Consider the following 24196-nt stretch of genomic DNA (forward strand, 5'->3'; position numbering starts at 1 on the left):
AAAAGTTAACAAAGTGAGTGCTGGTCCTGTAGAAAGTGTGTCTGGGGAATTGATAATGGAAAGTAGGGAGGTGGCGGATGAATTAACTGGCTATTTTGCATCGGTTTTCACTATAGAGGATACAAGTAACATCCCAGAAATAGCCTAGTGAATCTCTTTAGAACTGCCTCCAATGCCAGTATATTTTTTCTTAAATACGGGGGTCAAAACTGTATACAGTACTTCAGGTGCGGCCCCACCAACATCCTATACAGTTGTAACAAGACTTCCCTATTTTTAAATTCTAACCCCCTAGCAATACTGTCCAAAATTCCATTTGCCTTCTTAATTACTTGCTGCACCTGCATGCTCACTTTTTGTGTTTCATGCACAAGAACACCCAGATCCCTCTGTGCTGCACTTTTTTGGAGTCTCTCTCATTTAAATAATAGTCTGCCTTTTGATTAGGGAAAGCGAAAGGGAAAATGTTAGAAGCTATTATTAAAGATGTTATAAGAGCACTTAGAAAAACTCAAGGCAATCAGGCACAGTCAACATGGTGTTGTGAGAGGGAAATCATGTTTAACCAACTTATTGGAGTCCTTTGAAGGAGTCACATGTGCTGTGGATAAAGGGGAACTGGCAGATATTGTGTACTTGGATTTCCAGAAGATATTTGATAAAGTGACAAAGGGAAAAACCAGTTCAACATTTTCAAATCCCAGTAAAAATCAGTAAAACCAGTACCAGTAAGCTGGAGTTCCATTTTAAGGTATACAAGACCAGTTTGGACAAGTTTTACTGGTGCCCTTCATTTAAGTTTTACTGGTTTTTCCCATGAGGTGTTAGAGCTCAGTATTCTGTGTTACATGTTGGCAGGATGTGGTTTCCGCAGAGTTACTGATTCCAACTGGAGAACGAAGCAAGCAGAGACTCTGATACTTCCCCACAGAGAGAGGGCGGGGGAATTGGATGCTGAGCTACTGCAGGATCCTCACACACAATCTCAGGTACCCTGCCCGAGGTATCTGTTAGCAGGAGGCAGGCAGTAAGTTATGGTGCTTCGAATGATGGCCTATTATGACCAAGATGGATCGGATATGTTATAAAATAATGGAGAAGCACTGATAAAGTTTGCTGCTTTTACTGTGTCTCTCACACCACTACAGATTTATACAGCTGAAGCAACATTTTTAAGTTTATTAATATCACTGTTTACTTTATAGAGCGTTGTTAAAAGACAACAGCCAGTGTTCTTTCTTTCTTATTTATGGCTGAGCTGATTGATCTTCTGCAGGCCCTCCCTATTATTGATGGTCTTGTGGATGACGATAAGGAATGGGAAGGCTGAGGGTAGCTCCACACGGCTGCTGAGTTTCTGATGCCCCCAGTGCAGACATTGCAGTTTTTCTGCCAGGTCCTTTTGTCCAGCCCTCTCCAGAGCATCCTGCAGTAACTTTGTTTTATTCATTTTGTTCCATGATTTTTCATACCTAAGCAAGAATAAAAGTTATCAATCAGACCAGAGCTCTTTTCTTAAAAATGGGTTATTTGTCATTATTCTATAATTATATCAGCGAACCAAAATGACTGTGAATTTTTTGCCGTTGTTTTAAGTTTCAGTAGATGGTATCTGCAGCAGCCCTCTGCCATCTCATTTGCCCATCCTTATTGTGACTAGAATAATGAGACCACGGTTCAAGAATCTTATCACTGTGTCAACAGGTTGTGATTTCCAGTCTCTCAGGCGTGAGCACAGAAGCTGTGAGGTTAATGTTACAGTGTTTCAAGTGTCTTTTGGATGAAACACAAAACCAAAATCCAGTCTGATGTCTTGGCTGCGCAAGTTCTCCCGGTGTGCCGGTCAACATTGGTTACTCATTAAGATTATTCTGTCATTTATCTCATTCATAGTCATTGGATAGTACAGAACTTGAGTTTTGCTGAAAAAAGAGACATTTTTTAATCGAAGCTTTTTGTCTTGCACTCATCAGGACAATTCACAAGAATACCAATCAGAGTCCACTTGCCAACCAATCTGCACTCTCTGCTCATATAGTATAAATTGTTGCTCCCTTTATACTTGGTATTCTTGCGAATTGTCCTGTTGAATGCAAGACAAAAACCCCAGCTTCTCCAGCCTGACCTTGTAACTAAGATTTCTCATCCCTAGAACCATTTTGGTAAATCTCCTATGCGCCCCCTCAAAGGCCCTCACATCCTTCCTAAAGTGTGGTGACCAGAACCGGATGAAATACTCTATTTGGGACCTAACCAGAGCTTTATAAAGGTTCAGCATAAGTTCCCTGCTTTTGTACTCAATTCCTCTACTTATAAAGCCCAAGGTCCCATATGCTTTGCTAACTACTCATTCAATATGTCCAGCCATCTTCAAAGGTCTATGCACATGCATCCCCTGGTCTCTCCATCACTGCACACTCTTTAGAACCATTGGGCAGAATTTTTCGCTTGGCGTGCGGGCAGGTGCCCGATCCACATGAGCATGAAATAGTGCATGGTGACATTGGGCGAGTGTCCCATCATTGCACACTTGTGCAATTTTTTGATTGGTGGGCATGCGCGAGAGTCAGAAGCGCGCCCGTTGACAATTAAGAGGCCTATTAAGGCCATTAAAGTTGTAATTAACGGAGATTTTTCATTGTCTGTCTGATGTTACGGTTGGAAAAAGCGAATCGGCCAGGTTGCCTTTGCATTTTTCAGGAAACTTCATCCATGGGCAAGATGAGGTTTCTGTTATTAAATAAAAAATATTAAAAATGTATGGACAGAATTTTCATCTTGTATATGTTCAGGTGACTGATTCTGAAGCGTTGGTATTTTTTCTGGATTTTAAAATGTTTTTATTGCACTTAAATTCTTCAGCTCCCTGAGACAGCTCTCTGCCTTCAGGGGGCTTTCGGTCAGCGCTCACCCATGCACGCATCAAATCATCGTCTGCCATCCTCCCGCCCCCCACCCCCCCACCCCTCCACCCCAGCAGTGCTGAGCTTTTCAATGCACACTTCATGCTGGCCGGTCATTAATTAGCCAGCAAGCGTGAAATTAAGGCCGGGGGTCCGTTCCACGGCCGCTCCTGGGACCGCCAATTGCGCGCGCTCGCCAAACTAAAAATCCTGCCATTAAGTCTATAGTGCCTCTCCTTATTCCTTCTGCCATAATGCATCACCTCAAACTTCTCTCAAGGGGATATAACCTTAAAATTAGAGCTAGGCTGTTCTGAGGTGAAATCAGGAGCACTTCTTCACGTAAAAGGTAAAGGAAATGTGGGATAAAATTTTGTTAGGCAAAGTATTGAGGGATACAGAACCAAGGAGGGTTGATACCGTTAAGATACAGATCAGCCATGATCTACTCGAATAACGGAACAGACTGAAAAGACTTAATGGCCTATGCCTGCTCTAGATGACCTACACATTGAACATCCCAAAGCACTTCAGAGCCAACACAATGTAAATTGAAAATGAAGTTTATTAAGTAAAACCCACTGGCAGGGAAGTTCTACACCTCATAGACTGTCAATTCATTTGAAATTGGGAGCGAAGTTGTGCATGTGCACATGTGTGTGTCTGTGTAATGATGTGTGTATGTGTGTGTTTGTATGTGTATATGTGTGTATGTTTGTGTGTATATATGTGCATGTATGTGTGTGTGTGTGTATATTTGTGTGTGTATATGGGCATGTGTTTTTATGTGGGTGTGTGTATATATGTGTGTGTGTGTGTTTATGTGCATGTGTGTGTGTATTTTATACATTCATATGATGTGGGCTTCGATTGCGAGGCAGCATTTATTGCCCATCCCTAATTGCCCTTGATGAGGTGGTGGTGAGTTACCTATGTGTGTATGTCTGTGTGTGTGTATCTACATGTGCATGTCTGTGTGTGTGTCTGTGAATGTGTGTGCATGTCTGTGTATGTGAGTGAGTATATGTATGTGCATGTGTGTGTACATGTGTATGTGTGCGAATGTGTGTATGTATGTGTGTGTGTATATATGTACGTGTGTGCGTGCACGTGCGCGTATGTGTGCATGTGTCTGTGTATATAAGCACCTCTGTACTCAGAGGCAGAATTGAGGTTAACAGACGTAGTAACCCTTGATTACTGCCAGTGTTTCAAAGCACGGTTCCCAGTTATCATAATAGAAGGCGTTCAATAGAAAACAGCTCAAAATGGGAGAAATTAATGGAAACAATTAGATCTGGTCTGTAGGAAAATTATCTTTTTAGAGAATAACTAGGTATCATTGACAGGAACAGGTTCAGTGACTGACTACTTTCTAATCAAAACTTTGTACAGCAGTCCATACCAATTGGATTCTATCATTTAGTGATCACTAACCTCTGATCCAGATGACCCACATTAACCTGGCAAATTGGAAAAACGCCAATTTCTTGGAGGGTTGTGGGGCTGGAGAAGGCTACAGAGATAGGGAGGGGTGAGGCCATGAAGGGATTTTGGTGAAAGGGGAATGGAATTTGGTGCGAGTTAGGAAGCAGGCTACAGAGTTTTGGATGAACTGAAGTTTATGGAGGGTAGAAGATGGGATTACATTGGAATAGTCATGTCTAGCAGCAACAAAGGAATTAATGAGCATATGATCTGAGGTAGGGGTTACAGAGGTGAAAGTAGGCAGTCCACATGATGGTGCAGATTTGTGGTTGGAAGCTGATGTCAGGGTCAAGTATGTCACTGGGTTTGTGCTGAGTCTGATTCAGCCCCACAAAGCAATCACTGAGAGGGTTGGATTCAGTGGCTAGAGATCAGAGTTTGGGGAAAGGGTGAAAGATAATGGTGTCGATCTTTTATTAGTTCTTGAAATTGCATTTTTCTTGAGGTTCTCCCCTATCTCCCCTCATGCTGTCTCGCAGCAAATCTTGTCCATGAGACTCACTTCCTGTTCTCTCAACTCTATTCCCACTAAACTGTTGACCACCCAACTTTCACTCCTGGTCCCCAAGTTATTCGATATTGTTAATGGTTCAATCTCCCCGGGTAGTGTATCTCTCTCTCTCCTTCAAATCTGCCATCATCATCTCTCTTCTCAAAAAATCAACACTCAACCACTTCATCCTCACAAACTACTGTCCCATTTCCAACTTCCTTACACTTCTCCTCTCTACCTCTCTTGTTTCTCTTAAAACATATCATAATAGAAGGCGTTCAATAGAAAACAGCTCAAAATGGGAGAAATTAATGGGAACAATTAGATCTGGTCTGTAGGAAAATTATCTTTTTAGAGAATAACTAGGTATCATTGACAGGAACAGGTTCAGTGACTGACTACTTTCTAATCAAAACTTTGTACAGCAGTCCATACCAATTGGATTCTATCATTTAGTGATCACTAACCTCTGATCCAGATGACCCACATTAACCTGGCAAATTGGAAAAACGCCAATTTCTTGGAGGGTTGTGGGGCCATGAAGCTTTTCGCCATCTGTCCTAATATTTCTTCATGTGGCTCATGTCATATTTTGTTTTATAATACCTTGGACATTTTATTAGCTTAAAGGTGCTCTATATCTCTATATATAATATATAATACATATACATATACACACACAAGTTGTTGCTGAAGTTTCTGCTCATCCCGTACTTGTGTCGGATAAACGGTCTGGTAACTTAGCAACAGCAGAGGAATCAAGAGAGATGGCTCTGAGGTAAACCTGGCTATTATCCACGTACATGTGGAACCTGATGCTGTGTTTTTGGATGATGTTGCAAGGGGCAGCATGTGGGTGAGAAATAGATCCTTCCAGAAATCTAGAGGTAACGGTGTAAGAGTATGAAGAGAAGTTATTGCAAGTGATTCTCTGGCTACGATTACATAGATAAGAATGGAACCAGATGAGAGCAGTCCCACCAAGCTGGGCGACAGAGGAGATGGGCTGGAGGAGGATGGTGTGGTCACTCGTGTCAGAAGCTGCAGACAAGTCGAGAAGGATCAGGAGGGAAAGTTTACCTTTGTCACAGTCATAGGTGATGTTGTTTATGACTTTGATAAGCGTCATTTTGGTAACGTGGAAGGACAGAAACAATGATGGAGAGATTCAAACTCAGAATTGCAGTAAAAATGGTATGGATTTGGGAGGTGACAGCATGTTTCAGGACGTTGGAGAGGAAAGGGAGGTTGGAGTTGTTTGCAAGGCTGCAGGAGTCAAGGATTGCTTTTTGAGGGGAGGGGTGATGACAACAGGTTTGATGGAGAGAGGAAGAGTAGCTGAAGAGAGGGAACTGTTTACAATATCAAGAAACATTGGGGCCAGGAAGGGAAGTTGAGCGGTCAGCAGTATAGTGGGAATCAGTTTGAAAAAGAACAATTACTACACTTCAAATATTCTTCATTGAAGTAGTGTGCAATATATTGAATTCATGACAGCTACAATAGGACATCACCCAGTTCCTACGCACCCTGGGAGGCTGGGTCAATTGTCCGCAGGTTTGGACAGTTATGTACATTATCAGAATAGTAAGAGAGTCACTGCGTTGCAAATTGAAAAGCATTAGGAGATAACAAGTGAGATACAACACCTTAAGACTACTTGATTTAGTGATGGAACTTTAGACATACCAGCTCTCTAACATTTTCTTTGCTTGCACCTTTTTCTGCATAGAGGCTGCATGAAAACGGCCGATCTCTGCCCTGGTGAAGCCCAGCTCGTTGGCCACGATGGTCCATTGAAAGCCCAGGTCTTTGGCAAGTTCCTGGACAGACTTCAGGTTGATCACTGCATCCTGACCCAGGAAGAGGACTTTTAAAATAACAACATACAAAAGATGCCAGAAATATCTACTACAAAAGCATCAAAAGCAGAACATTCAGTGGAAAGACTTCAGAAAAAGTCAACAGAATTGCAGTTTTATGGCAAATGATAATGATGAATCTCAATCCAAGATTAAATGCAAGAGATGGAAGACAAACAGCAGTAGAAACTTTTACATAATGGGCTGTGAGCTGCTGACTCTGGTGGAGTCACCGCCAGAATGAGTGACTGAATAAAGACCAAGTCAACATTTAAGAATACATTAGACAGGAGATGACCGAAGGATGGACCTCGCTGACACCCCCCCTCCCTTATGACTTAGGTAGGAAGGGGGGATGTGGTCCTGCAATCAGAATTTAGGGTGCTGGGTAGAAAATTAGCAAGCTGGGCCTCAAATGCAGTAATCTCTGGATTAATCCCAGTACCACGTGCCAATGAGTACAGAAATAGGAAGATAAGGCATATGAATGCTTGTCTGGAAAGATGGTGCAGGAGGGAGGGCTTTAGATTCCTAGGACACTGGAACTGACTCTGGGGGAGATGGCACATGTACAAGCTGGATGGGTTGCACTTTAAGAGAACTGGGTTTGAGTTCCTTGCGGGGCGTTTTGTTAGGGTTGTTAGGGGGCCTTTAAACAAACTTGGCAGGGGTGTGGGAAGCAAGGGAAAATATTAGCGAGGAATACCAGGGTGCACAAAATTCTTGGAGGGACAGATGGCACTAGTATAGAGAATAGTAAGTTAATAGTTGAAGTCAGGATGAGGGAGAAAGTAACAAAATGTAAATCAGGATTAATATGCATGTATGTGAATGCACGGAGTATAGTAAATAAGATTGGGGAGTTACAGGCACAGATTGCCATGTAGAAAAATGATGTTGTGGTGATAACAGAGACTTGGCTCAAGGAAGGGCAGAACTGGGTGTTAAGTATTCCTGGATACAAGGTGTTCAGAAAAGATAGGAAAGGAAGGAAAGGAGGAGGGATGGCGGTATTGGTTAAGGAGAGCATTGCAGTGCTGGAGAAAGAGGATGTCCCAGAGGATTCAAGGACAGAATCAATTTGGCTAGAGCTAAGGAACTAAAAGGGTGCAATTACATTGCTCGGTGTAGTCTATAGGCTGGCAACTAGTGAGGAGGACGTAGGAGAACAAATCTGCAGGGAAATTACAGAGAGATGCAAGCATTATAGAGTAGTTATAATGGGTGACTTTAATTACCTGAATGTAGACTGGGGCAGTGGTAGTATAAAGGGTGGAGAGGGGCAAAAGTTCATGGATTTCCTAGCAAGTTCAGCAAAATTTTCTACAGCAGTAGAATTGTGTCCAATCCAACAAGAAAAGACGCACTGTTGGACCTGGTTCTTGGAAATGAGGTGGACCAAGTAGATCAAGTATCAGTGGGGGAACATTTAGGAGACAGTGATCAATGTATTGAATGTTTTAGGATGAAGATAGAAAAGGACAATAGACAATCCAGAGTCAGAATAATTAACTGAGCAAGAGCTGACTTTGATGGGGCAAGAACGGAGCTGGGCCAGATGGACTGGAACGAAAGATTGGTGGGAAAAATTGCAGCTGAACAATGGGCTACCATCAAAAAGGAATTGGTTCGGACACAGTCGAGGTATATTCAATCGAAAGAGAAAGGTAGGGCAAACAAATCCAGAGCTCTCTGGGTGAAAAAGGAGTTAGAAGTTAAGATAAAAAAGAAAAAGTGTGCTTATGACAGGTGTCAGGTAGAAAATACAATTGAGAACCAAGGGGAATACAGAAGGATCGGGGGAGGTGAAAAAGCATATTAGAGAAGCGAAGAGGGATTATGAGAAAAGACTGGCAGCCAACATAAAGGGGAATGCCAAAGTCTTCTATAGGCACATAAGTAATAAAAGGGTTGTAAAAGGAGGAGTAGAGCCAATTAGGGATCTAATAGGGAATTTACACATGGATGAAGGGGACATGGCTGAGGTATTAAATGAATACTTTGCATCCATCTTTACCAAGGAGGTAGATGCTACTCAGGCTATGGTGACAGATGAGGAAACTCTGTCACTAGAAGGGTTCAAAATTAATAAGGAAGAAGCGTTGAATAGACTGTCCATACTTAAAGTTGACAAGACACCGGGACGGGACGAGATGCATCCAAGGATATTGAAGGAAGTGAGAGTAGAAATTGCAGGGATGCTGGCCATAATCTTTCTGCCTTCCCTAGACTCAGGGGAGGTGCCAGAGGACTGGAGAATTGCAAACATTATGTTCAAATTCCCTTGGGATAAGCCCAGCAATACAGACCTGTCAGTTTAACTTCAGTGGTGGGCAGGATCCTAGAAACAATTTTTTGGGATAGAATTAATAGTCACATGGAAAAATATGAGTTGATAAGGAAGAGCCAACATGGACTTCTAAAGGGGAAATTGTGTTTAACTAACTTGCTGGAGTTTTTTGAAGAGGTAACAGAAAAGGTCGATGAGGGTAATGCTGTTGATGTGGTGTACATGGACTTTCAAAAGGCATTTGATACAGTGCCACACAATGGGCTTGAGAAAAGTTATTGCTCATGGAATGAAAGGGACAGTACCAACGTGGATACAAAATTGGCTGAAAAATGAGAAGCAGAGGGTAATGGTCAATGGATATTTTTCGTGCTGGAGGAAGGTTTGTAGTGGAGTTCCCCAGGGGTTGGTATTGGGACCTTTGCTTTTCCTGATATCTATTAATGATCTAGATCTTGGTGTGCAGGGGACAATTTCAAAGTTTGTGGATGATACAAAGCTTGGGAATGTTGTAAACTGTAAGGAGGACAGTGTAGAACTTCAAAAGGACATAGACAAGTTGGTGGAGTGGCCACATAGATGGCAGATGAAGTTCAATGTGCAGAAGTGTGAGGTGATGCATTTTAGTGGAAAAGCATGGACAGATAATATAAAATAAGGGATGAAAATCTGAAGATTTGCAGGAACAGAAAGACCTGGGTGTATGTGTGCATGGATAATTGAAGGTGGCAGGACAGGTGGAGAGAGCAATTAATAAAGCATATAGTATCCTGGACTTTATTAGGGGCATAGAGTACAAGAGCAAGGAGGTTATGCTGAATTTATAGAAGACACTCTTTAGACCTCAGCTGGAGTATTGTGTACAGTTCTGGGTGCCACATTACAGGAAGGATGTGAACACATTGGAGAGAGTACAAAAGAGGTTTACCAGAGTGGTTCTAGGGATGAGAAACTTCAGTTACAAAGATAGATTGGAGAGGTTAGAACTGTTCTCCTTGGACAGAAGAGGGCTAAGAGGAGGTTTGAATGAGATGTTCAAAATCATGAGGGGGCTGGACAGAGTAGATAGGGAGAAGCTGTTCCCCTTTGTAAAAGGATCAAGAACGAGAGGGCAAAGATTTAAAGTGATTTTGAAAAGAAGCAAAAGAAGAAAAAACTTTTTCACACAATGAGTGGTTCAGGTCAATGTGCTGTCTGGAGGTGTGTTGAGGCAGGTTCAATCAAGGCATTCAAGAAGGCATTAGGTGATTGCTTGAATGGAAACAATGTGCAGGGTTACGGGGAAAAGGTAGGGCAAAGGCACTAGGTCATAATGCTCATTTGGAGAGCTGGTGCAGACATGATGGGATGGCCTCCTTCTGTGCCATTAAAATTCTGTGATTCTCCCCAACTCCAGTCATTCCCCTCAATACACCTTACTCCTGGAAACTTCCAACCCCCCTGGATCACTGCCCCGTCCCCCTCCCAGTCACTGCCCTCCTGATCACTGCCTCTCCTCCTCTGGCCCACTCTCCCTTCCCCTCCAATCACTTCCCCTCCAGATCATTCACCCTCTCGGTCTGCCTCCCGATCACTCCACCCCCCTTCTGATCACCGCCCCTCCCAATCACTCCCCGTCACCATCTGATCACTCCCCATCCTGCTCCCATTCCCAATCCATTCCCCACCTGACCACTTCCCCTTCCCACCCGATCACTCCGCCTCCCTCTCCTGATCACTCCCCCCTCTGTCCGATCACTTCCAATCCCCACCCGATCATACCCCTCCCTCTCCCATCCCTCTCCCATCACATCCCCTCCACCTGCCAATCACTCCCATCTCCCAATCCCTCCCCTCCCCATCCATCCCCCACCCAATCACTTCCCTCCCTCACCCGATCGCTACCCCTCCCCACCCGATCTCTCCCACTCCCTCTCCTAATCACTCCCCTTCCCCCTCCCGATCACTTCCCATCCACCTCCCGATAACTCCCACCTCCCTATCACTCCCTACAACTGATCTCTGCCCTCTAACCCTCCCTTTCCAAATCTCTGCTCCTTCCCGCTATGTTCACTTTCCTGCCACTCTCTTGAATTGAAATGCAGTAAACTGTGCAGAGGAGACTTTAGGAGGAATTGGACTGAAAGGAGAGGGAGATTGAAGATGTGGGAGAGATTTTGGAAAGAGTACGGAGAGGGAATGAAAACAAAATGGTAAAATTTGGGGTGTATTTACACAAAAACCTGAAAGCAGCAGAACACGTTCAACAGACTTGTATAACAACATACAGGATCTGTGGTTTTATAAATAGAGGCATAGTGTATTAAACAAAGTAGTTATGCACTGGCAGCTGGTGAAGGAGTTTAAAGGGTTAATTTCTATCTAAAAATTACTCCTTAATGTAAGTTTTATTCCAGCCTTAAATCAGGAATATATATACTGAGAGCAACTTATTTTTCATTCATGGGGTGTGGGTGTCAATGGCCAGCCCAACATTTATTGCCTATCCCTAACTTGCCTTGATAAGGTGGAGGTAATGAGCTGCCATTTGACTTGCTGCAGTCCATGTGGTGTAGGTACGCCCACTGTGCTGTTAGGGATGGAGTTCCAGGATATTGACCCAGTGACAGTGAAGGAACGGTGATATATTTCCAAGTCAGGATGATGAGTGGCTTGGAGGGGAACCTCCAGGTGGTGGTGTTCCCATCTATCTGCTGCCCTTGTCCTTCTAGATGGTAGTGGTCATGGGTTTGGAAGGTTGTGTCTAAGGAGGCTTGGTGAGTTCCTGCAGTGCATCTTGTAGACGGTACACATTGTGTGTCGGTGGTGGAGGGAATGAATGTTTGTGGATGGGGTGCCAATCAAGTGGGCTGCTTTGTCCTGATAATGTCAAACTTCCTGAGTGTTGTGGGAGCGGCAGTGGAGAGTATTCCAACACACTCCTAACTTATGCCTTGTAGATGGTGGACCTGGGGAGTCAGGAGGTGAGCTGCTTACTGCAGGACCTGCAGCCTCTGACCTGCTCTTGCAGCCACAGTATTTACATGACTGGTCCAGTTCTGGTCAATGGTAACCCCCAGGACGTTGATAGTGGGGGTCAGTGATGGTAACACCATTGAATGTCAAGGGCCGATGGTTAGATTCTCACTTGTTAGAGATGGTCACTGCCTGGCAATTGTGTGGCACAAATGTTACTTGCCACTTGTCAGCCCAAGTCTGAATATTGTCCAGATCTTGCTGCATTTGGACATGGACTGCTTCAGTATCTGAGGACTCACAAACATTGTGCAATCATCAGCGAACATCCCCACTTCTGACTGTATGATGGGAGGTCATTGATGAAGCAACTGAAGATGGTTGGGCCTAGGACACTTCCCTGAGGAACTCCTGCAGTGATGTCCTGGAGCTGAGATAATTGACCTCCAACAACCACAATGATCTTCCTTTGTGCTAGGTATGACTCCAACCAGCGGACAGTTTTCCCTCTGATTCTCATTGACTCCAGTTTGCTAGGGCTCCTTGATGCCATACTCATTTAAATGTTGCCTTGATGTCAAATGCAGTCACTCTCACCTTAACCTCTAGAGTTCGTCTCTTTTGTCCATGTTTGGACCAAGGCTGTAAAGAGGTCTGGAGCTGAATGGCCCTGGCGGAACCCAAACTGAGCCTCAGTGGGCAGGTTAGTGCTAAGCAAATGTCGCTCGATAGCACTGTTGATGACCCCTTCCATCACTTTATTGGTGATGGAGAATAGGCTGATGGGGCGGTAATTGGCCAGGTTGGATTTGTCCTGCTTTTTATGTATAGGACATGCTTGGGCAATTTTCCAAATGGCTGGGTAAATGCCCACTCTACCATTACAACTAAGCTAGGGGACCTCCAACACTTCTTTGTCATTTTGTCTGAGACATCTTTTGGTTATCTCCACATATCACTGGCCCTCTATCCAGCTCTACTTGTCCCACCCACCCCCCCTTAAATCAGCTTATATTTCACCTCTCTTCTATTTTCACTTAGTTCTGTTGAAGGGTCATTTGGACTCGAAACATTAACTGTGCTCCTCTCCGCAGATGCTGCCAGACCTGCTGAGTTTTTCCAGGTATTTTTGTTTTTGTAGGGGATCAACCCTGGGTCAATGAAGAGTGCAGGAGGGCATGCCAGGAGCAGCACCAGGCACACCTAAAAGTGAGTTGTCAACCTGGTAAAGCTACAACACAGGACTACTTGCATGCCAAACAGCATAAACAGCAAGCAATAGACTAGGCTAGGCAATTTCACAACCAATGGATAGATCTGGAACAGCTTGGCTAGGGGCGCGACAATTCTGGAACACAAGTCTTCAGTACTATTGCCGGAATACTGTCATGGCCCACGGCCTTTGCAGTATCCAGTGCCTCCAGCCGTTTCTTGATATCACGTGAAGTGAATCGAATTGGCTCAAGACTGGCATCTGTGATGCTGGGGACCTCAGGAGGAGGCCAAGATAGATCATCCACTTGGCATTTCTGGCTGAAGATTGTTGCGAATGCCTTATCCTTTGCATTGATGTGCTGGGCTCAGTGATGGGGATATTTGTGGAGCCTCCTCCTCCACTGAGTTGTTTAATTGTCCACCACCATTCACAAATGGATGTGGCAGGGCTGCAGAGCTTAGATATATCCGTTGGTTGTGAAATCGCTTAGCCCTCTCTATCACTTGCTGGTTATGCTATTTGGCACGGAAGTAGTTCTGTGTTGTAGCTTCACCAGGTTGACACCTCATTTTTAGGTATGCCTGGTGATGCTCCTGGCATGCCCTCTTGCACTCTTCATTAAATCAGGATTGATCCCCTAGCTTAGTTGTAATGGTAGAGTGGGGGATATGCCAGGCCATGAGGTTACAGATTGTGGTTGAATACAATACTGCTGCTGCTGATGGCCAACAGCGCCTCACGATTGCCCAGTCTTGAGTTGCTAGATCTGTTCAAAATCTATCCCACTTAGCACGGTGGTAGGGCGACACAACGTGATGGAGGGTATCCTCAAAGTGAAGGTGGAACTTCATCTCCACATGGACTGTGCGGTGGTCACTCTTACCGATACTGTCATGGACAGATGCATCTGTGGCAGGCAGGTTGGTGAGGATGAGGTCAAGTGTGTTTTTTTCCCTCTTGTTAGTTCCCTCACCATCTGCCACAGACCTAGTCTAGCAGCAATATCCATTAGGATGCAGCCAGCTCAGTCAGTAGTGGCGCTATCAAGCCATTCTTGGGGATGGACATTGAAGTCCCCCACCCAGAGTATAATCTGTACCCTTCCCACCCTCAGTGCTTCATCCAAGTGGTGTTCAACATGGAGGAACACTGATTCCTCAGCTGGGAGGTACAAGGTGGGGGAGGGGGGGAAGGGTGTGGTGGTACGTGGTAATCAGCAGGAAGTTTCCTTGCCCATGTTTGGTCTGATGCTATGAGACGTCATGGGGTCGACAGTCAACATTAAGAACTCCCAGGGCAACTCCCTCCTGACTATGTACCATTGCACCGTCACCTCTGCTGGGTCTGTCCTGCCGGTAGGACAGCACACTCTCAGAGATGGTGATGGAGGAGTCTGGGACATGGTCTGTAAGGTATGATTCTGTGAGTTTGACTATGTCAGGCTGTTGCTTGATTAGTCTGTGAGACCGTTCTTTTGGCACAAGCCCCCAGATGTTAGTAAGGAGGACTCTGGTGGGTCAACAGGCCTGAGTTTGCCATTGTGGTTTCCAGTGCCTAGGTCAATGCCGGGTGATCTATCGGATTCCATTCCTTTTAGACATTTTAGTGGATTGGCTCAACTAAGTGGCTGGTGGACAGCTAGTGGACAATTGAGAGTTAACCACTTTGCTGTGGGTCTGGAGTCACATGTAGACCAGACCGGGTAAGGACGGCAGATTTCCTTCCTAAAGAAGTGAGCATTCGTGAACCAGATGGGATTTTATGATAATCGACAATGGTTTCATGGTCATCATTATACATTTTATTCCACATTTTATTGTGGTGGGATTTGGACCTGGGTCCTCAGAACATTACCCTGGGTCTCTGGATTACTAGTCCAGTGACATTACCACTAAGCCACCACCTCCCACCTGCAGCCAGTTAATTAGATCGTTGCCTTAAACTGGATTTTCAGAAGCTTGAAGCAGCTGTTTTTCAGAGACCATAAAAACAGGCCTTCCTCAGTGCTGCTCGAGTGCACAGAGTTTAGGGTGGGTGAGTGTGTCTTTTTCTACCCTTTTTCAGCCTCCGTAGTTGGCTCTTACTATGCTACTGGGGAAGAAGCTGATTGGTGAGTAATTGGAAGTTATTCTTCTTATTCTAATTGTAATAAATAGTTTTAAAAGTTACGAGCATGTGAGCTTGGCCCAGAGGAATGCGCATCCTGCAGTATGTGGGAAGTCATGGACACACCACATGTCCTAGACGAACACATCTGCAGGAAGTGTCACTGGCAGCAGAAGCTTGAGCTCTGGGATTCATAACTCAAGCAGCAACTGGAGTCACTGTTGCGCATCCACAAGGCAGAGAACTATGTTTACAGAGGTGGTCACACTACAGATGAAGAGCATACAGGCAGAGAGGGAATGGGTGATGTCAGGCAGTCTAAAAGAACTGGCCAGGTAGTGCAGGAGGCTCCTGAGTCTATGTTTCTTGCTGATTGGTTTTCTATTTTGGATACTGGTGAGGGCGATGGTTCCTCAGGGAAGTACTGCCAGAGCCAAGTCCATGGAACCACAGGTGGCTTAGCTGCACAGGAGGGGAGGAAGAAGAGTGGAAGAGCAATAGGGGATTCCACAGTCAGGGGATCGGGCAGCATTTTTGAGGTAGTAAACGTGACTCCAGGATGGTGTGTTGCCTCCCTGATGCCAGGGTCAAGGATGTCACAGTGTGGCTGCAGGACATCCTTGTGGGCAAGGGTGAACAGCCAGAGGTCAAAGTCCATACTCCTACCAATGACATAGGTCCTGAAACATTTTAGGGAGTTAGGAAGAAAATTAAAAAGCAGGACTTCAAAAGCAGTATTATCAGGATTACACCCAGTGCCATGTGCTAGTGAACAAAGGAATAGGAGGATTGAGTGATTGAACAAGTGGCTGGAGAATTGGTGTAGGAGGGAGGACATCAGACTTCTGAGGCATTGGGACTGGTTCTGGGGCAGGTAGGACCTGTAGAAGATGGACGGGTTACACCTTAACATGACTGGGACTAATTTCTTTACAGGGAGATTTGCTAGTACTGTTGAGGAGGGTTTAAACTAGCTTGTCAGGGAGATGAGAACCTAAGGGGTAGTCCAAACTGGAAGGAAGTAAAGCTGGTAACAGGAAGTAGAAAAGCAGCAAGTGAAATTAGAATGCAGGAAAAACAAAGCGAACATTAACTCGGCTTAGAGTGCAATATAATGTCAAAATGACTAAGTTAAGGGCACTCTATCTGAATGCACACAGCATTCACAACAAGATAGATGATTTGAAGGTACAAATAAAGGTAGATGGGTATGATCTAATTGTCATTACAGAAATGTGGCTACAGGGTGACCAAGAATGGGAACTGAATATTCAAGGATATTTGACATTTAGGAAGGACCGGCAAAAAGGAAAAGGTGGTGGTGTGCTGAAAATAAGGGATGGGATCAGTACATTGGTAAGGGAGGATCTCAGATCGGAAGGACAAAATGTGGAATTTGTTTGGGTGGAACTAAGAAACAGCAAGGGGCAGCAAGCATTGATAGGAGTTGTTTATAGTAGTGGTAGTGTGGGGCATGGTATTAATAAGATTAGAGAAGCATGTAGCATAGGTAATATAATAATCATGGGTGACTTCAATCTGCATGTAGTCTGGGTAAACCTAATGAGCACTAGTTTCTGGAGTGTTAGGGGTAGTTTTCTAAAGCAGTATGTTGAGGAACTCACTAGAAATCAGGCTATTTTAGATCTAGTATTACATAATGAAAAAGGGTTAATTAATAAGCTTGTTGTAAAATAATCTTTAGGGATGCGTTGACCATAATACAATAGAACTTTACATTATGTTTGAAAGTGAAGTAGTTCAATTTGAAGCCAGGGTGCATTGCGAAAATACATTAATAGGTATGACGGTACAAAGGCAATGAATAGTTTTTAAAGAATTATTACATATTTTACAGCAACTATACATTCTTTCAAGGCACAAAAACCCAAAAAGAAGTCAGTCAGCCATGGCTAACAAAGGAAGTATTGTACAAGATTAAAAGAAGTGGCCTATAAAGTAGCCAGAAATAATAGCAAATCTGAGTATTGGGAGGATTTTAGAATACAGTAGAGGAGGACCAAGAAGCTGATAAAGAAAGGGATAGAATATGAATGTAAACTGGCAAAAAACATAAAAATGGACTGTAAAAGCTTCTGTTGGTACGTAAAAAGGAAATATTTGGCTAATACAAATGTGGGTCCATTACAGGCAGAGTCAGGAGAATTTATAATGGGGAAATGGCAGAGAAGCTAAATGATTATTTTGTGTCTGTCTTCACTGAGGAAGATACAAGAAATCTCCCAGAATTGGAGATCCAAGGGACTAGGGAGAATGAGGAATTGAAAGAAATTAGTATTAATAAAAAGTCTGTAGTGGAGAAATTAATGGGACTGAAGGTTGATAAGTCTCTAGGACCTGATGATCCATATCCCAGAGTGCTGAAAGAGGTAGCTATGGAGATAATGGATGTATTTGTCTGTAATGGACCCACATTTGCATCTTCCAAAATTCTATAAATTCTGGAACAGTTCCTGCAGATCGGAAGGTAGCAAATGTCACTCTACTATTTAAAAAGGGAGGGAGGGAGAAAACAGGGAACTACAGACCTGTTAGCTTTGCATCAGTGGTAGGGAAAATGTTAGAATCTATTTTAAAGGCTGTGATAAATGGACAATTTGATAATAATATTCTGGTTGGGCATAGTCAACATGGATTTATGAATGGGAAATCATGGTTTACAAATCTGTTGGAATCTCTTGAGAATGTTAACAGTATTGATAAAGGGCAGTCAGTGGATGTAGTATACTTGGATTTTCAGGAGGCTTTGGATAAAGTTCCCAGGAGGTTGGTTAGCAAAATTAAAGCACGTGGGATAGAGGGGTAATATGCTGGCATGGATTAAGGATTGGTTAACAAGCAGAAAACAGAATAGGAATAAATGGGGATAACGTGGGAAAAAGTCATTGAAATGTATGATCAGCCATGATCATATTGAATGGTGGAGCAGGCTCGATGGGCTGAATGGCCTACTCCTGCTCCTATGTTCCTAACCTCTATGAGTCATTGTAGTATTATTTCCCAATTCTGGACACCACACTTTAGGAAGGATATCATGGTCTTGTAGTGAGTGCAGAACCAATTTACTAGTATGTTAGCAGGGATGAGGGAACTTCAGTTACGTGGAGAGATTTGAGAATCTCTACCCGTTCACCTTCAGGCAGAGAAGTTTATGGGGAAATTTTACAATGTTTCATGCTAAGAGGGATTTTGATCAAGTAAATAAGGAGAAACAGTTTCCACTTGCAGGAGGGTCAATAACAAGAGGAAATTAAGGAGATTGGCAAAATAACTCTGGAGAAGTGAGGAGAAAGTTTTTTATGCAATGAGATGTTATATTCTGGAATGCATTGCCTGAAAGTTGGTTCAAGAATAACTTTCAAAAGGGCAATTTTGCAGGGCTATGGGGAAGGAGCAGGGGAGTGGAACTAATTGGATAGCTCTTACAAAGAGCCAGCACAGGCGTGATGGGCCGAATGGCCTTCCGCTGTGAGTAGCATTCTTTGAACTCACCTCCCATAGAAATTGGTGTATAGGTCAACTTTTGAAGCCTCAAAATCCCTCCAAGAACAGGGGTCAACTTATACACCAAGTATAACCTGTGAACCACAGGTGTGGGTGGTCGCCATTTTAAATGTCATCAGCATCTGAGGCAAAGAATGGGTGTGTCATAAACTCCCACTCATCTTTGCAACATGGCTCATATCGCCTGCTTGATCCATTGCACCCAGTTATAAGGTTCCGGTAAGTAAAACATGCATTTGTGGGGTGAAAAATTGAGGTTGATTACTAACGTCGTGACTGAAAAGGAGGGTCGACCTATACGCCAAGTATATACAAAATCATGATTTCTAGGGCCGGAAAAATGGGGTTATCTTATACACCTTACATTATACATCTTATACAGGCTTTGACCTATACACCGCAATTTATGGTGTACTATGTGTGTCAGTCCCTGTCATTGGTATGCTAAGATTAAGTAGGGTGGGAGGGATGCTCATGTGGAGCATAAAGGCCAACATAGAACAATTGGGCCGAATGACCAGTTTCTGTCTGTAAAATTCAATATAATTTCACTCCCTTTTCAACTATTACAGTTGTGTATACTTGCCTCCTGGGTTCTGCAAGGCATGGTCATCAGCAACTGGATATTGTGAACCTCTGAGATCCTCCTTGTGCTTGAGCCTGTTGAGAACGGAGTGTTGAGACAAGAGTAAGATTTTCCTTATATTCAGCCACATTTTTCAACATTAAATTACCACAAGGCAAAACAGTAAGACTGACCAACTTACCCTGTTTCGTTTGAACTGCCTTCTCGCTGGCAAATTCAGAAACACTTTAACTTTTAGAAGGGGAGAAACCCAGGAGGGAGTTCAGTCACACAACAGAAATTAGATGTTGCTATGCTGTAACTAAAACATAACGGGTCTGATCATGTTAAAAATTAAATTAGTGTTATGCTTCACAAGGCAGTAATCCTTGAACAAATAGGAAGGCTGGGTATTAAGTCAGTGTGTAGCGCAGGCCACCAGACCAGGAAGACATGACTCTAGAAATTTGATGGCCCCACATCTGTTTCTCAAGTACAAACTTGGCTTTTCAGCACCAAACATGGTAGATGGGATGTTCGGGGTCTTTAAACACCAGAAGTGTGCTGCTTGCCATATTGGATTTGGCTGTTCTGTAGGTATTAGAACGATGAATCAATTATTCAAGTTAAGGCCCAATGGTTGTTGGAAGACCCTCTTCTGATAGACAGTGCCTGACTCACTACATGATAAACTCACTCAGCAACTTACGATGCTAAAACATTGAAGTTAGGAGGAACCTTCAGCAGTGCTGAAACTCACTGCATGCAGGTTAGCTGCTGGTTTCATCTCTGGGCCTTTTGTGATGTTATCTGACTCTGAGAACTTATTTCTGACTGCTGGGATGAAGATTTTTCTGGTGCTGCAATGTTTTGTGCTGTTTTCACAATGTGGGTACCACAGGAGCACAGCCTTTGGGACTGGCTTAGGCAGGAGAGTGCAGGAACAGCTGGGAAAGAGAGAGGTGGAGGAGGAGGGGGCCAGAGTTCAGGAGGCCAGACACACAGCGGGTCTTCAGGGAGCATTTCTCATTCCTCAGCTTCTCTGAGGAGCAATGTGTGAGGTTTCAGTGTTTCACTAAGAACGTTATCAGTGAGCTAGGGCACCTGCTGCAGTAACAGCTCAAGCCTCACACAACAAATGGACAGCACTGCCTGTGGCTGTCTAGGTCACCATGGTCCATGACATTTATGCCACAGACTCCTTCCAGGCAGCAGTGGGTGATATATCACAGTTCACTGCTGTATCAGGGAGGTTACCGAGGCTCTCTACATCAGGAAGAATATCTATATCTCCTTCACTATGGACAGTGAAGCAGGATGAGAGACCAGTAACATTCATACTCATGGCAGGTACAAGTCTGAATCCAGATTACCCGGTAATAAGGACTCCATCATCAATTTGACAGATTTATCACTTGTAAAGGATTCCATTCCCTCAACATACAGCAGCTTTGTGGCTATGACAGCATATCAGGTCCGCCCAAGAATCCCAGGATTCACCCATTCATCCTACACTAGTTCTCTGTGCCACCTCTATTTCAACCACACTCTCTAGTCACAGATTGGCTTCTGAGTGACAAAGGATATCCCCTCCAAACTTGGCTTCGAATCCTGTTGGAAACCCAGGCATAGCTGAAAATCTTGCCACAAAGTGAGCCATTCTGCCCCCAGAAATGTAATTGAGCAGGCAGCTGTGTGGTTAAACAATTGTTCCACTGCCTGCACCATTCCAGAAGTGTTGTTCACCCAAGTGGTCGCCTCCTGCAAGCTCCATACATTCACCCATTAGCGACCAGTCCTTAACAGCACCAGGCAGCAAGAAGTATTGCTGGAACAGGAGGTGGAGCAGCATGAAGAGGAGGAATTGCTAGTGAGACCTTCATCTGAACTATCTCTCCCATCCCTAACAATAGTATTGCAATTGTTATCACCATCATCCAATAGTCCTCTCCTTACTGTAAATATGGTGACCATGAAACTACCTAAAAAACCCATCTGGTTCGCTAATGTTCTTTAGGGAAGGGAATCTGCCGTCCTTACCTGGTCTGGCCTACATGTGACTCCAGATCCAAAGCAATGTGGTTAATTAACTGCCCTCTGAAATGGCATAGCAAGTAACTCAGTTCGAGGGTGATTAGGTCTGAAGATGAGTCATTCGGACTCAAAATGTTAACACTGTTTTTCCCTCTCCACAGATGCTGCCAGACCTGCTGAGTTTTTCCAGCATTTTGTTTTAATCAAGAGTGATTAGAGATGGGCAACAAATACTGACCTTGCCAGCAACACCCACATCCCATGAAGCAATACATTTAAAAAAAAGCAACACCAAATCCAGAGCAAACCTTTCCAGTTTGCAGGATTAAACATTTTTAGTCCTTAGGTTAAGACTGTGCAAGTATTTCAATCTTCATTGTGACTGCAAAATATAAATTTTCCTCCATTATATTCAGTGGCTGTCAGAGATCTACAAGAGAAATGCCAAAGAAAGACCAGGAGAGGAAGATGACCCGTAAATGTTTTAAAACATTTTCAAGGGCCAGCATGTTGCCCATCTCTAATTGCCCTTGAGAAGGTGGTGGTGAGTTGCCTTCTTGAACCGCTGCAGTCCATGTGGTATAGGTACACCCACCGTACTGTTAGGAATGGAGTTCCAGGATTTTGACCCAGCGACAGTCAGCATGGTGAGTGGCTTGGAGGGGAACTTCCAGGTGGTGGTGTTCCCATTTAGCTGCTGCCCTTGTCCTTCTAGGTGGCAGAGGTTGCGGGTTTTGAAGGTGCTGTCGAAGATACCTTGGCAAATTGCTGCAGTGCATCCTGTAGATACACACTGCTGTCACTGTGCATAGGTGATGGAGGAAGTGAATGTTTAAGGTGGTGGATGGGGTGTCAATCAAGTGAACTGCTTTGTCCTGGATGGTGTCAAACTTCCTGAATGTTTTTGGGAGCTGCACTCATCCAGGCAAGTCGGGAGTATTCTATCACACTTCTGACTTGTGCCTTGTAGACGGTGTACTGACTTTGGGGAGTCAGGAGTTGAGATACTCTCCACATAATTCCCAGTCTCTGACCTGCTCTTGTAGCCACAGTATTTATGACTGGTCCAATTCAGTCTCTGGTCAAACCCCCAGGATGTTGATAGTGGGGATTCAGTGATGGTAATGCCCTTGAAAGTCAAGGGGAGATGGTTGGATTCTCTCTTGTTAGAAATGGTCATTGCCTGGCACTTGTGTGGCGCAAATACTACTTATACCACTTATCAGCCCAAGCCTGAATGTAGTCCTGGTCTTGCTGCATTTGGTCATGGACTGCTTCGGTATCTGAGGAATTGTGAACCTATCAAAACGTTATAGATGTTGTCATGAAAGTATAATCATTCTCATAATATTATTGTGATTTATTGTAAAAGTAGATTAATAGTGGGTTTTGGGTAGTTTTTGTATGTGTGTGTGTGTGGGGGGGATTTAATTGAATTCGAGACAACTGGTCGGGAGGCTTTTGATTTATCAAAAGAAGCTAGGTTTGAAATGCTAAATATGTAAACATGGCTGAAGTTTTAGAAGGTGGTGAGGAGAATTTGCATTTTTAGATAAATCAGGGTAGTTTGAATTTCAGAGATGTTATGCCTACTCAGAGAAGCCAAGACAAGCAGTGTGGTTATTTTTTCCAAAGGTTACTGGTAATATTTACACCATGAAAAGATTTATCTTATGAGAAAGGTAAAGTTCCAAAGACATATGGGAATAATGGAAACTGCATTAAAAGGGAGAAACATGAATAAAGGAGAAGAGGCTATTTGTCAGAGAGGAAGGCATTGTAAGATCTACCTGAAGTGTGAAAAGCAACCAGCATTTGTGCAATAAGCTGTTGTCTACAGAAACCAAAGCTGGGAAAAGCCTCTTTGAATTCTACTGTCCAGGGTATTGTTTTTAATTTGCTTGGATCTGTTTAAATCTATTTTTTCCCATTGCCTTAACAGGGGTGTAATTGGAAGCCAGGTTAATTAGGGGTTTTAGGAGTGATTATAGTAGTAATTTGTAGTCTTATGTATGTGCTTGAAATCCTTTCTTTTGTTAATAAATGTTTTGTTAAAAAAATCTCTAGAGTTTTGGTGGACTTATTACTACTGAATTGAGGGCACACCTTTCAAAATAAAATACAAATTGCAAAATTGTTGTGATCGAGTTTTCCTCCTGGATTTGATCCGCCTGGCACACACCATCTGCTGCGCCATAACAGATGTGTTGTTTTGCTGGGGAGGGGTGCCACACTTTGTTGACATATTAAAATCAGCCTCCCACAGTTCAATCAACTTACATTTACCCAGTTGTTATGCGGGTTTCTTGGACTTGGTAAACGTGAAAGAGAGCCAGGATGTATATGTCTTAATTCTGATGAAGGGTCACACGGACTCAAAACGTCAACTGTATCCCTCTGCAGATGCTGTCAGAGCTGCTGAGTTTTTCCAGGTATTTATGTTTTTGTTCTGGATATAAAGCTCCTCATGGTGAGTGCCTTTTACTGCACTTCATGTGGGCCAAGAGCAGGATTACACCCAAACTCCCTCACAGGAACCGTCAGGCTTCGCCTTGCTAATCATGGGCCTTCTTCACAACCACTTATAACTGCTCCGTCTCCTGACTGCAAATGGCCTCCCCACCCCCACAGACCTCTCTTCATGTCCAGAGGCCGCTCAAAGGCCACGCCCCCGGCTGCTAAGAGACTCCGGGCTCCCTTCCCCCCGGAACATGCGCAGCTCGACCGCCGGCGGCTGACGTAACAGGCAGGCGGATGGC

General features: G+C 43.9%; 1 protein-coding gene across 1 annotated transcript; it reads right to left on the reverse strand.

The window, feature by feature from the left end:
- Nucleotides 1–1107: 1107 nt before the first annotated feature.
- wu:fc50b12 (uncharacterized protein LOC103911624 homolog) lies at nt 1108–24111 on the reverse strand. Its single transcript, XM_041211780.1, has 4 exons — nt 23718–24111; nt 19425–19498; nt 6574–6737; nt 1108–1472 (listed from the first exon to the last, which is right to left on the reverse strand). The coding sequence occupies exons 2-4, from the start codon at nt 19449–19451 to the stop codon at nt 1244–1246; spliced, it is 420 nt and encodes a 139-aa protein (XP_041067714.1). The 5' UTR covers nt 19452–19498; nt 23718–24111; the 3' UTR covers nt 1108–1243.
- Nucleotides 24112–24196: the final 85 nt, after the last annotated feature.

Source organism: Carcharodon carcharias, chromosome 18, assembly GCF_017639515.1.
Source record: "Carcharodon carcharias isolate sCarCar2 chromosome 18, sCarCar2.pri, whole genome shotgun sequence".
NCBI lineage: Eukaryota > Metazoa > Chordata > Chondrichthyes > Lamniformes > Lamnidae > Carcharodon > Carcharodon carcharias.